The 17,122-nt window shown below is 39.9% G+C and overlaps 1 protein-coding gene across 2 annotated transcripts in view; it reads left to right on the top strand.

Moving 5' to 3' along the window:
• The window catches only part of SNX25 (sorting nexin 25), an 86,123-nt gene that overhangs the window by 61,436 nt on the left and 7,565 nt on the right, over positions 1 to 17,122 (top strand). For both annotated transcript variants that reach the window (XM_065061176.1, XM_065061177.1), the window contains 5 exons: positions 2,832 to 2,987; positions 6,598 to 6,729; positions 12,401 to 12,541; positions 13,130 to 13,243; positions 13,743 to 13,907. In XM_065061176.1, coding sequence (XP_064917248.1) covers positions 2,832 to 2,987; positions 6,598 to 6,729; positions 12,401 to 12,541; positions 13,130 to 13,243; positions 13,743 to 13,907 — 708 coding nt within the window. The remainder of the gene's footprint in view (positions 1 to 2,831; positions 2,988 to 6,597; positions 6,730 to 12,400; positions 12,542 to 13,129; positions 13,244 to 13,742; positions 13,908 to 17,122) is intronic.

Below are 17,122 nucleotides of genomic sequence, written 5' to 3'. Positions count from 1 at the left end.
CACGTTTTCTACTTTTCTCACTGCTATCTCAGCTGCGTGTTGAGGGTGGTAGGTACTTCAAAGACTTTCTGTCCTTGTGTTTGCAGTCCTTCGTACTTTGAGAGAAGACTGTTACTGGTTTTGTCTACAACGTTGTGCTTTTTGATCTCTTTATATATTTTATTTGGAGGTTAACAGAGAACCATTTCTCTAAGAAAACTGACACAACACTTGAGGGCTAGCTGTCCTCTGTCAGATAACATTTACTATAGCTGCTGAAAAATTAGGTTTTTGACATCAGCATCATCTGTCCTTCCTCTGAGTCCTTGGATATATACGTGCCAGATTTTAAGGCTGCATCTGCTGTGAAACCTTAAAGGCTAACACACTGCCAAGTTTGCTTATATGGTTAAAGTGGCTTTGCATTTTTAACAGCAAACCACGTCTGAAGTTGCGTGTACTGTTAGAGCATCTCTTGAACAGAGCAATCGTAATGGCTCTGTGCCATGCTTCAGGGTCTTTGTGGTGAAAATAAATTACAAGAATTTTTTCTTCCTGAAGCTTCCAGTGGGCTTTCAAGTGTTGGCAAAAATGCACTACTGGCTAATATCCCTGGGTTTTTTTCCTCGCTGTTTGTAGGAAATCACAGCTGAGAAGTCTGATGTTTCTGAAGGGATTCATATTGTTAGCAAATACTACTTGTTTTCACTTTAGTTTGTGTTTTGGAGGTCTGTGTCCTTGCTTCCTGGGACACTGTGGGAGTTACCAATGTTAATTTTCTATAAATTTCACTGTTACAGCTGGATAGGTAAAAAGCCATCTGGTGTCCTCATGAACTGGAGGACAAAAGGATGAGCCCTGATTAAACGTGCAAAGATCAGATCAGAAGATAGGAATTGGGGCAAGGCTGAACTCTGCTGGTTCTGCTGCACGTGGAACAAGCTCTTTGTTCTTCCTTCTTCCTTCCAGTCTGTCATCACTTTTTGCTCCTTGGACAAACCTCCTCTGAAAGGTCATGAGTAGACATAAAAATACTGAAGCGAGCAGTGCCTGCATTCAGCATTTTGAAGAAAAGAGGGTCAAATGAGCCCCGAGTCTGCGTTCTGCAGCGCTCATAGAAATGGAAGTCAGGATCAGTTCGGCAAGCAGGGGAAAATAGCACAATCCTTTATGAACTCAGCTTTGAGTGTGTTGGTTGGTTGTTTGGTAATTTGAATACAGGTAACTTGTTATCTTGTAATTCTAGCACCTTTGTGGTAAACCTAGTGATTCAGCAGTGTTTTTTGCTCTGTCTGAAATGTTAATGACAAATCATGTAGCTTACCTCTGGGAGCAGAGCCTTATTGACTGGTAATTAATTGCAATCCTTTGATTACTAGAACCAGACTTCATATGGAAAGTCTTTTAATTCTTCAGTGTTGAAAATAGCATTTTTTAATTCCTTTTGACCTTTGTTTTATTATTTTTTATGGCTGTGTTCAATAGCATTTTCAATGACACCCAGTGTTGCTAATTATTCTTTGTATTATTGTAGTGCCAGGAGACAGCAGCAAGCTTCCATGAGCTGAGCTTGGAGGCAGCCTCTGACCTCAGGAGTTCACTGTCCAAGCAGAACAGGCAGGAGAAAGGATGAGGCATAGGGTTAATGTTATTTACTCAGCCACAGAGCAGGCAAATGCAGAGCTGGAAAAGGGCATGGATTTCTTAGCCTAGAACTCCTGACTTCTGCATTACGTTACCGTCCCTTATGAGGATCACACTAAGGAGATTAATTACTGTTGCTGCTGTATCTCAGACTTTAACTAATATGTAAAATACTGCAGAATTTACAGTAGGTTTGTCTCTAAAACTCACAGAATTAATAGACTGTGAGGCTTCCTTCTGTTACCTTTTTGTTAATTATATAAAGATACAGCTTACTTAGTGGGAGTATCATTAAATAACACAGGACTTCTGTTCACGAGATTAGATTCATAGCCTCCCACAGATAAATTAAAATTTACTCAATCACAGGCAGACCTCAAAGATCTTTGAACATGGCAACAGTAACATCACAGGGCTGCGTTTGCTGGATCACAAGGTCTTCATGCTGATTTGGGCAAGTACAGTAAGAAAGAGGGGGCTGAGGCAAATGCCAAAAGATGTTAAAGAGAATGTCACCGAAAGGTGTGAAGTTTTCTTTTTTTTTTTTTTGCATGCCTGTAGTACACAAGATGGAAGAAGCCATTGGTTAGTCTGAATGAATATAAGAAAATTATTTAGGGTAATGCATATGTGCTTTTAACACATTTTTATTAACACTTCTAAAAACAGCAGTATAATCTGTTTATGAAGAGAAAGGACTTGGTTTAGATTGTTCTGCAGGCTGATAAATCTGTTTTGTGAAGGTCTGTGGGAGGCAGGACTGTTTCTTAGAACTGTGGGTTGGTGGCTTGGTTGGTTTTTTATGTTTTGTCCCCCCCTGGCCCAGTCTCAATGTCTTTCAGCTCAGAGTTAACTATTTGCTTTTCTACCTGGCTCCAAAGATTAAGCTGTTGTTGCTTTTGAAATAAACTTTGATTCTTCCTCTCATTCGTACTAAAGCCTTGGCTTAAAGGTCATTTTACATAGTTGGCAAGAGTTGCCAAAGAGCTGTAGTATAAATGGTAATGAGGCTTTGTCTGTTGGTTTGTTTCTTTTTAAGAGATTTTGTTTTATGTTGGATCTCATGATTGAAATATCTGTTAGAATCTGCTATATCTACATTTTTGTCTGTATCAAGAATAAGTACTCTTATAAATAAAATGCTTATGGAGCAAATAAGTCTCCTTTTTTACATTAATGATGCAATTACTCCCCTCCTCCATTCCTAGAGCCAAGGTTGTCAAGAAACTACTGAAGAATGCAGCACAAGAATCAATGAACAGGCCAGTTATGCTGTAAATAAACTTCGACAGCTAAATGACAAACTTGAGTATAAGAAACAGGCTCTAAATTCCATATGTAATTCACCAAAACCCGACAAAAAGGTAAGTACCTTTGGTGTCTTCAGTCTTTTTTTTTGTTTTAGACAGAACAGATTGCTATTTCAATCAGCCTGCTATAGAAAATGAAATCAGAGCTTAGTTTTAGTTGTTGTTTGGTTTGGTTTTGTTTCTTGTTTTGTTAGTTTTAAAGCTATTATAACTGAAATTGCAAATAATATTTATATTGCTTTGTTTGCCATAGCATAATGACATCTCTCCCCAGCGGTCTTGCTCCTTGGTTGGTGGCAAATAGCATTTCTTCCTTCCATCCCAACCCACCTGTGTCTGGATAATTTTTTAAGGCAGATGGTTTCATGTCCCTGTTCATCTGCAGCACTGCAGCGGAGGGCTGTGCTGCTCAACTGCTGCTCCCTCTGCTGGCTTTGGAACACTACAGCACAATTTCACAATCTACGGTTGTGATGGGCTTTCTCAAATGTGAGGGAGGGGGAAAACCCCCAAACCTATAGAAGTGGCTGATTTCCTTTGTAAGGAGCTAGGAGAAATCTGCAGGGCACACTTTCATCAGAATAAAAATTCTAAGGGGTGTGAGTCTTCAGCTCTCTGGACTTGGATTAAAAAAAAAAAAAAAAAAAACCATGTATTTTTGCAAATTGCAACAGTTAAGCAATATAAGAACATATTGAGGTAGAAGCGAGTGATTTGCATTTGGCTTAGGCCAACTGGTTTGCATTGCTAACAAGGACATTGCACGACTGTTGTTCAGATGTAGCTGGGCCAAGCTTTTTGGGTGTAATACGGCTGGTTGCAAATGGAGATGGTGGGTGAGATGATCAAGTAGTCAAGGTGTCTCCCTAAAAACAGCCTCCTGGTCGAGACAGCAAAAATGTACCTGGGCATTAGTCATTGCTCAGCACCGAGGTTCTTTGTACATTTGTTCCTTTGCTCACGGTGAGTGCCAAGGCGCTGGTCTGGATGGAAGTGGCCACCCTGCTCGTTCTCTGCTGCCCCAGCTCTGGGGGCAGCTACATCCAGCAGAAAGATGTGGATGGTGGTGTTGGAGGCCACCCTGGCAGGTTGTGTTCCCTCTGTCCCTTCCACATCCCCCTGCTGCCAGAGGTTGCTGGACAACTGGAAATGTGTCCACAGCTGTTCTGGGGTGTCCCTCTCACAGCTGCTCTGCTGTGTGTGTTCTCAGCTGGCAGAAAATAACTCTTCCACACTCCTGTTCAGAGTGGTAAAAGCACAGATGTATCCTTTGCATGTATTACTGCAGCAGCATTTACCTGTGGAACTTTTAAATGGACACTTAGGGTAGACAGTGCGATACCACCTTGTGACAGGAACTTTATTTTTTTCTCCTGTGGATGTGGCAGGTAAACATTTTTGGTTCTTGGTCATATGAAGTAAAAAAATGTTTCTAAAAATTCTAGTTTTGTGCCATATGAAGGCGAATGCAATGCACATTTTGTATTAGAATGTTTAACCTCAAGCTTTTCCTGGGTTGTTTTTTTTTTTCCTCTTTTTGAAATCCCTTTGCCGTGATACTCATACAAAACATGTATGTACGTCTGAAGTGGCTTCTGGGACTCTGTGGCTCAGATGCCAGACAGTCAAGGAAGAAAACTGCTCATTTGAGTTGCCTGTGGAATGATGCTGATTTTAAAAGAAAATGCTCTGTAGGGAGAAGTCTTATTTCCGTTCTTTCTGTGGAATATAAAGAGTAGCAAACATGATGCGAAAAGATGACAAGCAGTCTCAGGCAGCGTCTCTGGAGTCCAAGGCCCACTGCCATAGAAGGTGGCTTCACCTTTGGAGGTCTGTCACTGTGGTGCCACCTTGGCTGCGTGTCTCCTGCCTGAAGCTCAGTGTCGGTCTCCCTGGGGTCTGTGACATCTCCTGCCATCCTGTGCAGCCGCAGTACATGTGCAGGGACCACATTCCTTCTAGAGTCCGATCTTGTCATCCTCAGTGGCAAGGCGAAACCTTAATGTTCTCCACCCAGAGCGCTTTCTTTAGCTTTCTAAGCTGTATTTTCAAACAAAACTGTGTGACGCGATTATTGAAATTAAATGGAACTTTACTGAATAGAAAAATGCCTCTGTCTATATCAGGAATTATGTGGAAGCTGGAGGGGTTCTTGTTAATTGTTGAGATCTTTTGCATTTCCAGTGGAGCTGTACCAGGAGTTAACATAAAACTCACTGTGAAAAATTGTAAGAGGTGCTCTTATAACCAGTTAGGTTTTCAGTTAAAATATCCACCATGGGTAAAAACAGAAGTACAAAACAAGTACTAGACAAAAGTGGGTGTGCATTTGTTTCTGTAGCATTATAGCTTTGATTTTTCTTCTTTGATGTGAAAAGTACTATGCTATGTAACTAAACATTTATATATTGTTGCATTTACGTGGATGTACCACTTGAATGTTCCCTTTGCATTCTTGAGAAAAAATAGTTATATTCTTTCTGTACCTTAAACTATTGGGGAGGTGGGGATTGTACTTCTTCTAAAGTAGTGATTTTTTTTTCCCTCTATTTTTTTTTTTCTCCTAAAATATTCTTTGTCTTTGAAAAAGTACACTTACTTAAAACAGAATAATAAAATGGATCCAGTATCCTTATTAAGTCTCAATATTTGTTTTATAAGCATAGAAGCTCTTAACTTAAAATGAAACCTTACCAGTTCTTCTGTATTTATTGGTTGTTCCTGGATGCCACTTTACAGAAGTCCATGGAAGGTGACTGCAGAGAAAACAGTATGTCAACAGTAAATAAAATTGAAGACAAAATCATTCAGAAGGTTAGGTATATGCTAGAAGGTTGTTATATAGCTGTCATATAGATAATATTTCACATCTTACAAAAATTCTGAAAAAGATTTTCTTTAGCTTTGTCGAACATACCACTTGTGGTTCAAGTCGTACAACTAAGTCTCATAAATCTTATCATAATTTTTTAAAAAGTGTCAGCTGCTTTTGCTGTGTTTCTAATGTTACATCTTATGTGGACTTCCACCTTTTCTTGTCATACTGTCTGCTGGTAGTATTTATGTTTACTTATTTTTGACTGAGGTGATGAGGTTCACTGTTTCTCCTTTATGAGATTATGACTGTGAGCTGTGTCTTGATAAGAACATCTTTTTAAATGTGCGCTTTCCACAATAAAAGACTGTTCCCTTTCCAAAACTAAAACAAATTAAGTGGTAACTTCCTGAGTGATCGTTATCATAGGTAAGTGACAGAAATGAAATCTATTCCTAGGTTCTTTGGTTGTGTCATGTACATCTGAAAATGGTAAGGAGAATGTCTTCAGTAGTCCATCTTTCAGTTATTGCAATTACAAGTTTGTGTAAAACATATATAATATATAATCCTGTCTAAAGTGCCTTTTATGGTGATAGTAGCATATCCTTCTAACTTGTTTTTTATTATAGTGTCAGGATTGACCTTTAAGATTACTGCGTGTCCTACAAGTTCATAAGGGGCATCACAGATTCTCTGACTTGGATTTTTTTTTTTTAATGTGAATTATTCTTTCTCCCTCTGCTTTTGTGCTTTTTCTCCTTTCTGAATAGTGTCCCTAAAGACACAATTAGGTGTGTTACACAAGCTTTTTCTTACGAGTTGTAATCAATACATTTTTCTCTGCAGATTGTTTCTAAGCTGAAGGATGAAATTACTCTGATGGAGAGAGAGCACAGCGACCTTCAGCTGCACATTGCAAGAACAGACTGGTGGTGTGAGAATCTTGGCATGTGGAAAGCCTTCATTGTCTCAGGCGAGGTATGGGGTTTTGTGGCTTTTTATCTTCTGGGTCAGTTCAAACTTGCAAGAAGAGAAGAATGAAAACCTGTATATGCTTTCCTTATACCTTTGTGTACACTGTGTATATTTCATATTTGCTTGAGGGAGGAAGGAAACCCCAACCTCTTCTGAACTTCTCTGTTTCCCCAGTGACTACTATGAGGCATAAACAACATTTCTAGTCCTCAGGCACTGTTGTAGTGGAGTTATAAAAATACCTACGCGTATGTGAACTGACACTGGCATTGAGTAAAGTAATTTGCTATCTTAGGGGCATTGTTTTTAATAAGAATTGTCTCTTGTTATATTACCATGGTATCACACTTGGGTGCAGTTGTCTCTGCTGTGTCTCAAAGATGCAGTACTCTACATTTTTTATGTTTTGTAGTACTATACTTAATGGCAGTACAGTTTCAAGGGACTAGAATACCTAGAAAGAAAGTGCTTTAAACCTGTAAGTTGAGAGACAAGTTAAATTCAAGTTAAATTTTTCTTTTTTTATTTTGTTTTTCTGTCTTGTTCTGCTCTTCTGTTTGGGCATGAACTGACAACTGTAGAATGAATGTAAAAAAAGTTGTAATGGAAACAAAGTGTTACCATCCCATGGCTTTCTATTATCATTTGCCATGAAAGGAATCCAACAAATGCTTGTTATGTAGTAACTGTGGGCTCACACCTTCCATAAACAATCTTCCTGACAGTATCACTTCAGAGAATTAAAGATTGATTTGATTTCTACTGGCTTGTATTCCTGTGCTGTTAAAAAAATGTTCCTTAAATAAGCAGTTTCCTTGAGGTAATTTTTCTCGGAGGAAAAACATTACATCCTATTGAGTTTATTTACTTGTGTCTTGAGCTCTTGTGAACTAGTGGCAGGTCCGTCAACAGTTAAACTCATTGTCTGTAAAAGACCTTAAGGTGCCATTTTTAAAACCGGATTCTCCGTGTGTAAACATCTGGGTTTGGTTTCGGTTTAATGGTGCTTGCGGGTGACACAGTTGAGAGCAGTGGGGCTCTTAGTAAGACTTTTTTGTAGCTTTGGGAGCCTGGTTTTGAAACCCGGCAATGCTGTGTGTGTGCGGCAGGACAGGTGTGGGCTCAGCAAGAGGGAGGTTGGGAGAGGCTTCTAATTACTTACTGACTTAACTATAGCTTGTAAACAGCACTGGATTAGATAATTAAATGTAGGCTTGCGTTAATTGTGCTGTTTGCAACTCTGTGCTTCAAAGGGTAGGCTGGAGAAAACGTCAGTGTTGTAGTTATCCGTGTTAGTTAATTGCTCGGGAATGTTCTGGCTGCCATTGTTGATTTGGGGAGGCATGAGGTGACATTGTCTTCCTAGCTGCTAAAGATGCTGTTGCTAATCCTAGCTTGTAGCTCTGTGATTTCAGAGAGAGAAAAACCTAGTGGGCCTGTGTTTCTTGCAGAAAAGCCTAGTCAAAGTAAATTTTGCCATAGGATTTGAGCTGAAACTGTAATAGCCTGTCATCAACCTTTTAAACTGATTTACTAAACCAGTTAATAGATAATGCATAAAAACCTAGAATTACTTTAAACTTGGGGAAAAAACTGTTGTTTGTACTCTCTTAGCTTGAATCTTTCAGTCTCTATAGTTTTGAATCATGTGAGTGCACTAGCACCCACACTAGTGTGTGGGTGTGAAATATATTAAAAAAAATCAATATAAATGGAATAACCTACAGGTGTCTTTCGGTAACTGATATTTCTGATAAAACATCTTTGGAGACTCAGTGGTTTGGCTGGTTGGAAGAAGGTGGAAAAAGACAGTAGGAACATGCAGAATTAGGGGACCCATGATAACAAATGTATTTTTGTGAGTCGTTTCCCCATGCCAGCAGATGTAAAAAATTACAGCTACATAACCTAACCTGTTCTACTTGCTTTAGTGGTTTTGGACTTGTATCATTTCATATTGTAGCATCTGTTCTACCTCCTCTGTTTCGGAGCAGACCGTCTTTTTAAAAATCTATTCCTTTCGTAAGGAATGGAGGTTGTAGATTTGAATAAGGTGAAAAAATAGTTTGTCCTACTCATTTAAATATACTGGAATTCAGGATGTTTGTGGTCAGTGGAAGTTAATAAAATTAGCTTCCCGTGAATTGCAGAAAAGGGTGTGCCCAATACACCTTCTGCATGGCCCTTCTGTTTAAAAGAGACTTCTGCGAGACGTTTTTTTTAAGAGCAGTCTGGTTAGTCCCAGTTTCACTGCTGCACAGCTTGGTTGGGCTCCTTTAGAGTGCTGCTTTGGCTGGAAGAAGTTTCTGGTGAATCATGCAGGTCTTCACTGGCTTAATGACTGGCCTAATTTTTATTAATGTTTAATAGTTCCTGATGGATGTCTGGGCCAGCCTGTAGTGCTTCTAACAGGTGATTCAAGGGCTTTCTGTAGCCGCTTGTTACTTTATTGAACTAGTGTTACAGTTTTGGCAAATGTTAAGTTTACATTTTACCTGCTGTAGCTAATAGCTTTAGCTTCTCCTGGAAAGTATTTAATAATATTTGTTCCTCATTTGTTTTTGCAATATTTCATTGAATGTTTCTTACTGTTAGCACAGCACACACCCAGGTAAGAGGTGCTCATGTTTGGTGTACGCCTTACAGTTTTTATTAATGGATGTAGGTGTGTCAACATTCTTGTTTATATCACTATCCGCTTTGGAACTTTGTGCCTCATACAAAGAAGGTAGAAATCTTTACCCTTTCTGGACTAGGTGTCTGTGGCATACTGGTAGACATCAAATTCTGAAATAATTCATCTTTATGTTGTCTTGAGGCCATGGAGTTGCTGCCAGTGCAAAAAGCCCCCGTAGCCTTGAGCCCCTTTGAGTACTTGAGGGCTGATTCTGTCCTTGCCAGGTAATTAGCAGCAAATAACCTGAAAGGCTCATGTGTAAGCTGAGGAAAGGGGCTTAGAAAAGGGCTGAGGAGAAGCCTTGTGGAAATGGCATCCTAGGAGCTAATTCTGAGAGCCCATGAGACAGGGCTGTGAGACAGGGCTGAGGCTGTCACAGGACCTTTGGACTGGGAAAACCAAACCAGAGTGCAAACACTAAGTTTATGCTCATGAAGAAGCAGAGCCAGAAGAGGGATGGTTCTCAAAGCATTGGATAATTTTTAGGACGGGATTCTTAGAAGTACAGTGAAATTTCACAGCATGGTGTGCGAGGTTCGGCCTTCTGCAGGAGCTCTGAGCTTTGCTGTGACCCACTGGAGCACCTTCTGAGAAGCCACCAGTGTTCCTACTGCTTCCAGCCAGATGTGCGGTTCCTCTCCAGTGGGCTGCGGGTGTGGAAAAGGCAAACATGGCCCTGGAATACATCAGGAAGGAGTTTCCATTTGAGATGAGGAAGTGTTACAGTTGCTCTGCAGGTGCTGGGTCGATGTGTTTGAAAAGGGTGGACTCGAATGGGTTGAATGAGGAACTTCTCCCATGAGAAGTGATTGTGAAAGCGCTTTCATTTGCTTAGCTTAGCAAAAGGGAGAAACAGAGGAATAAGACTGTCTATAGAAACACATTGATAAGGGTAAACAAAAGGGAGGGGTGAAGAGTTGCTGGAACAAATGGGAAATGAGTTTAGAAATTAAAAGGAAGCTTCCAAGGACCAGGGTGAGGGTCTAGACCAGACATTTAGTGTAACGAGGGTGGAATAAAAATTATTTGACAAGTTTGAATTAATTCAAGATAGCAGTTGCATGAGATGGTACCTGTTACAGCAAAGGATGAGATCTCCTGGTTTAGAAGACCTCCCAACATCCCATTTTTCTGTGTTTTCCAGTTGACTCATGAATTTTGAAAAACAAATGTACAAGTACTTAAGTTGGTGAAAACTTTTGCATTCTTTAGGAGATCCTGAAGACTTTCAGATATTTATATGAGGTTATTTGAAGGAATTTGTAATGTGTTTCCATCTAGTAATTTAAATTATTTTGCACATGGATGCTAACTTGGAAGCAGCAGGAGTACTAAGTCCTCCCATTTTGAGATTGTGCTTCCAGGGGGATGGCTTTCTCCTGACAGTTCCAGTTCAGGTGATCCTACACACACGCGAATCCCTGCCCTGGGGACAAATGTGTGATGGAAGATGATACGGGTGATTCAAATCAGCATTTTCAGCTCTGATCTCCCACTGTTCAGAAGCAGCTGCCAGGAGGTGTTTGTGTCACCTACAAACACAAATCCAATCTAGCATGGGGTAGACAGGGCCTGTCCCAGGAGATCCCAGTTGCTCTGTGCCAGGTCCCTCTGACCTACGTTTTTGAGGCTATTCAGGTGTCTCTTTTTGCAGCAGGAGAAAGGCAGTTCCCCAGCCAGCTGAGCTGGGGACCAGGCATGTTTTCAGCCGTTCAAACTGGTGCTTTGTATTCTGTCCAGGTGCTGCTGCAGCTTTTTTTTTGAGAGAGATATGTGAAACCCAGGCCTCAGGCTGGGTTTCCCTGTGGTCCACGTGGAACTTCAGGAGGAGTGCAGTGCAGGGAATATTATCCATGTACATACAGCCCTGAACAGCCATAAAATATGAAGATACATTTAGCTGTGTCTCTTTGATGGTGGTGATGCAGCTGCTCGTCAAATTGTCTGTCACTAGCATTAAGTGTTGTCAGACCTTTACAGGCTTTTCAGAAAATGTGTCATAATTATATGAATTTTAAAGTTTATTCTTACTGTAATTTAATTAGTTAAATATTCTTTAAAAAAAAAAAAAAGTCCCAAAAGCTTAAAAAGTATTACTTTCCTCAAAAAGATTGTGCAAGAGTGGTATTTTATAATTACCTTTGTTATTTGCACATATATTAAACCAAGTATTTGGCAGTTTGGCTTTGCCAAAAAAAGCTGTGTATTTTATGCATGTCCCTTATTTGCCTTTCATAATCTATTTAGCTGTCTCATTAAAATAAATAAACAAAAATCTGTTATCTTTAGGACATAAGGGTGAAATTCTGGGTGGCTCATCAAATTAAGAAAGAATGTGGTCACACTGCTGCTGTTGTCTCGAGAAGAATCACTTAATTTCTTTGCTGTACCTTTCCCATCCCACTGGCACGATGTGGTTAGTCGCTCGCCCTTCCTCTGGCTGCTGTTGATTTATTAGTATTTTTGTAAAGTTGCGAGCCCCTCAGAAATAAATGCCACATGGATAGCGCATGTTCTGTGCACGCAGAGCAGCTCGAGCGAGCAGAGAAATCGCTCTGAAACTGGAGCTGCTGTGCCCAGCGTGTGGGTGAGCCCGGGTACCAGCACTGGGGAAGAAGGATGGGAACAGTGGGAGAACAGTCAGGAAGGCACAGGCGAGAGAGATGGAGAAGTGGTGAACAAGCAGGAAGCTGTGCGGTAGGTGCCTTAAAAACTGAGAGACATGTCAGAGAGATTTGATTGCTGGTGGACAGCGTTGCGAAGCTCTGTGTGAAGTGTAATAGTGGCTAGCTGGGGGGCCGATTCAGGACTGACAGAGCATTTGGGGTAAAATTTAGTCTATTAAGAGTATTGCTCCATGTGTAGCCTTCAAACTGCAGGAGAAGCGTGGGACAGTGATGACAACTGAATTTGCAAGCCAGTCACCTGCCAGCCCAAATGTTCCACTGTTTGCTTCCAAATAAGTAATGCCTCGTCTGTTGCTTTCTTCCCCACAAGGTTTTAGAAGAGAATGGAGAACAAGTGCCCTGCTACTCTGTCATGGTGAGTTTACAAGACGTTGGTGGAGCTGAAACTAAGAACTGGACCGTTCCCAGGAAGCTCAGTGAGTTTCAAAACCTGCACCGGAAACTCAGTGAGGTACGAGTCTCAGTTAGGGGAGTAGATGCAAATCGCTGACATTTGTCAGAATGATGCTTGGAGAGGGGAAAACTAGATAAAAACATTAATATTGCCAGTTTGTATGCCAGCCTTCGGTTATAGCCTTTTAGAGCTAGTTTTCTGTCATTGTATTTCTGTTCTCTTACCAGATGCTTATAGAACTTGTTACTTTCTTTTTTTCTTAATAATTACTGTTTTAATGGACTAACCCAATGTCAAAATGGTATGTGTTCTGCACTGTCATGCAACAGCCTGCTTTAAAAACTAGATTTTGTCTCTGGCTTCCAGGGAGATATTAGAAAAGACAGCTTTTGGGGACAGGGAAGGTTTCCTTTTACAGTGCTTTAACCTCTCGGATTAGGGATAGATAATGATGGTGGTGTGAAGGGAAGGGATTTAGATGTGTCAGCCCATACTGGGTAAGGGAAGGTTTGTTTTTTTTAACAAGGTGCTGAGAGGGGTGTGAAAGGGAGGTGGGATTACAAAGGAACATTTTCATTTCCATTCTGAACTACCTGTGTTTTTCTGCACATGTATGTTAAGTGAGCTCTCCTTTCTCCTACACAGTGTTTTCCATCATTAAAGAAAGTTCAGTTGCCTTCCCTCAGCAAGCTGCCCTTCAAATCTGTAGACCAGAAATTCATGGAGAAATCCAAGAACCAGCTTAATAACTTTCTGCAGGTAAAAAAACCAAGGCAAAAGCAACATATGTCTAAACAAGAGAACTGAGTTGTTCATCTGGAGTAGATGTTTTCCCTCTGTTGACTAAAGACAGAGCCTAGAACAAATAGGTCAGATGTAAAGTTTGACACTATAAATGTCAAAGTTGTCTAAGAGGCCTGGATAGTAACCATTGGCTGATAGTAACCATTGCTCTAATGGTAAGTAAATTTAAACCTCAATTAATTAAGAAATAGTAAATAATGAATCCTGTAATTGCCGCTTTTAACTACAACACTTCACAACAAATTTATTACAAATTAAAACTTTTAAATTTAGAAAGAAAGAATTAGCTTCCTAAAGTGTCTTTGAAGTATCTTTGTGAGACATGAGGGGTTTTTTCTCACTCTACCTCTGAGCCAGCTCTTAATCGGTTTTATTGGATGGTATGACACATCTTGTTCCTTAACAAGAAATACTTAATTGATGTGTTGTTTGTGTTGTTATTTTTCTTTCACAGAAACTGCTCTCTGATGAAAGACTCTGCCAGAGTGAAGCACTTTACGCCTTCTTGAGCCCTTCCCCAGAGCACCTCAAAGTTATTGATGTGCAAGGAAAGAAGTCGTCTTTTTCACTCTCCTCATTTCTAGAACGACTTCCTGGTGATTTGTTTTCTCATCAGGAGGTAAGTGGTAGAAAAGCAATCATCTCAAATTCAATTACTTATCCAAACTAAGCAGGGAGAGACATTAATATATTGCATTTGAATGGCAGGTAATATTGGAAGGCATTTCCAAAGGTCATTTTTAATTTACTGTAAGTGAACAAAGAGTCAGAAATAAGAGCTGTCTGCAAATTTAAAAAGTGTTTATTAATAAAAAAATTTCCTGCTCTTTGCTCAATATATATAGGCAAATGTGTAACGTACCATAACTAAAAAAATTGCAGTCCATGCTTATTTTTTATAGCAGAATTTCCTACTTTTTGTGCTCTTGACATGCATATTTCAGAGGGTTTTTATCTGTTAAAAATAATTATTTTTTAGGAAGCTTCTCTTGGCAGGCAACAGCTGTGTGTCCTTAATAATTTCTGGACAACTTCTGAAGCACAGCCAGTTTTGACAAAGAATGTCAGAAAATGGTACAGGCTCACTAAGGGAATTTGCAGATACATGTGGGAGCCCATGTGGGCAAACCAGTTGGAGAATCTGATACTAAGCCATAAAAAGCCATTGTCTTTCACAATGCAGTGAAGAATAGATTAGTGACTAAAATAGCTCATTGGCTAAATGTGACCACAATTCCATGGCTCTCTGTTCTGTGTCATTCATGCTGCAGATGTGCAGACTCCGAGGAGCTGTGACTATTCCCCTTTTTAGTTATACATTATATGAATAATTATTTTCTTACATGCTGTAGTTGTCTGCAGCAGATGGGTCTTCTGTGGGATAAATGGAGTTTGGAGAACTTGTGCAGTTCTAGCAGATTAATGGGCAAAAAGGTGATCTTGCATCTCATGGGTTTAAGAAAATCCCGTATATTTTCATTTTTGAAAACGCACTGTATTTGCACCTGGATGCTGAATGCATGTGTCTCATTTCAGGCTAATAAATTCGAAGAAAGTTTGAGAAACTGATTTTACACTTTGATAGAAGTACTGCAGTTCTAAAAATACAAGTGTGTTCACAAAAGTGACTCTTAGGTAGAAGTAGCATAAAAGCATAAACCGTGAAGCTATTTGTATTTTGCTATTTAATTGAAAAACATACTTGAGAAAAAAGCCAGGCTGCACATATATATATTGTATTATGTGAGTGCGTAGGAGGAGATAGATAGGAAATATGGGAGAAGGAAAGGGAGTTTGTAGTAAGTGTAAGAAAGGAGAGAGAACAACGCAATGAAGCAGAAATGAATGAACTGGTACTGGAAAACTGAAGGAAGCACAGCAAAATTGCCCAGAGAATGTGGCAGCAGAGGGGTCGGAACATAGCTTCTTAGTTTAAATTTAATACTATTTCTTACTTGTTACTTGTGGGACCAGGAGCTTCATTTTGGGTGGACTGTATTATGCCAGGCACTGTGCTAATGCAAAGACCTTCCTGGTTCACAGTCACCTTCCCGCTCCTCTCCCCTCCTTCCCCAAGCTTAAACATAAGGCGAGACAACAGAATACTGATGGAGGGAGAAGAGGAAACTGTTAGACTCTGAATCAGTATGGCAAATGTTTGCCCTAGTTTAAAAATAATTATAAAATTAAATGGAGGGAGGGGAATTGTGAGGTGGTCTGGGATCAGCTCTAGTTTTTGTCATTTACCCTTGTCTTTCAGTGTGAGCTTTAGATCAGCTTGATCTTGCCCAGTGACAGCATTTTGGATAATTTACTAAAGCAGTTAAACTAGGGTTAAATCATTTGGTACAAGGTCATTAATGGAGTGAGTTCTGTTAAACCAGGCATTACAAAGCTGTTACAATTGTGTCCTCTTTGTAACTAAGAATTCCTGGTTTAGTTCATATTTTGGACTTTGTGGAGGGGAATCCTCTCATACAGCTCTCTCTTTGCCTTTTACCTCTCACCTCACATTTTTCAAATATGCGTTAAAGCAACAACATAAACTCTTGAGAGCTAGTTTCAGGATTTGATACTGCAGCGATTTTAGATCTCTTCTATACAGCTCCTTAGACGGGGCTAGCCTCAGAATATACTTATTAGCTCTCAAGACCAAACCAAATCAGAGGAAAAATGCAGCTGATATCGTCTAGAGGAAGGGCTTTTAGGTTTATGAAATATTAATGAAGAGATACTGCAGTGTAATAATTTATACTTCTCATTGCGTTTTCTAAGTGATGGGGGATTCACTGAACAGCAGAAAAATAGAGCAGAGACCTCAGAGAGGTTGTTGGGTTTACTCTCCTGCTCCACGCAGACTCAACTGTACTGGCAAAATTCTTGGCTTGCGTTTGTCTAATGTTTTTAAGTCTCTGGTATCCCATGTTCTCCAGCTGAGCAAGGCAGCATATCCCAGTTCTCAGCTATCTTTGTGGCTAGAAACCTTTCCTTACTGTCTAACCTGAATCTTCCTTCTTTAGCCAGCAATCTCTTGCCCTGTCTGTAGCAAATGCAGAACAGTTTGGGTTAGGATCATCTCAGTTATCAGGAGTCACTACTTTCCTTTCGTCTTTTATTCTTTTATTTCTTAAACTGAGCAGTCCCGGTGTCTCCTGATTTTTGTTAGGTTGTGTTTTATTTAGTTCTTATGGTTTTCTCTGGGCTTATCTGATTATCCCTGTTTTTCTCAGAAATGTGGTGACTAAAATTTGAAACACCAGACCCCCACTAGGTTTTCCTATTCCCATGGATGAAAATAACTTCTATATCTATATATGTAAGTCATAGAAATTATGTTAATGCTTAAACATCATGGTATGACACTTGCCTTTTCTACAGCAGTATGGCCCTGTGATCTTTTTCTTTAGTATTATCAATATCAATTGTTCTATTTCCTGCATTCGCATGGTGAGTTATTGCTGCTTTGCATCTGACTTTATCAAACTGCACCTTGTGGGCTCAACTACGCATTCAGGAAGCTCACCTGCAAATTCAGTTTTCTGATCTGTTGCTGAAGCGCTTAATGAAAATATGGAACGATATCTACTGTGAATAATTAAATAAAACCTTATTTATTGAATAATTAAAATGATGAAGGGCCAAGAAGCCTGTTGACCAGAGGAAGTTTGCTCTAGACTCTGTCCCTGGAGAAAACTGTGTTCATCATCAGTGAATTTGTGTGCCTGTGTGGTAAGATGGGTCATGATTTGTGGTTTCCTTGTGCGGCATTTCTTGTCAGTATAGCGTGGCTTTTTGTTCCCTGCCCTCGGTCACAGCTTTAGCCTAGCATTAGGA

The sequence above is a fragment of the Columba livia genome, chromosome 4 (assembly GCF_036013475.1).
Source record: "Columba livia isolate bColLiv1 breed racing homer chromosome 4, bColLiv1.pat.W.v2, whole genome shotgun sequence".
NCBI classification, from domain to species: Eukaryota; Metazoa; Chordata; class Aves; order Columbiformes; family Columbidae; genus Columba; species Columba livia.
This window is presented reverse-complemented; position numbering and strand designations above follow the sequence as displayed.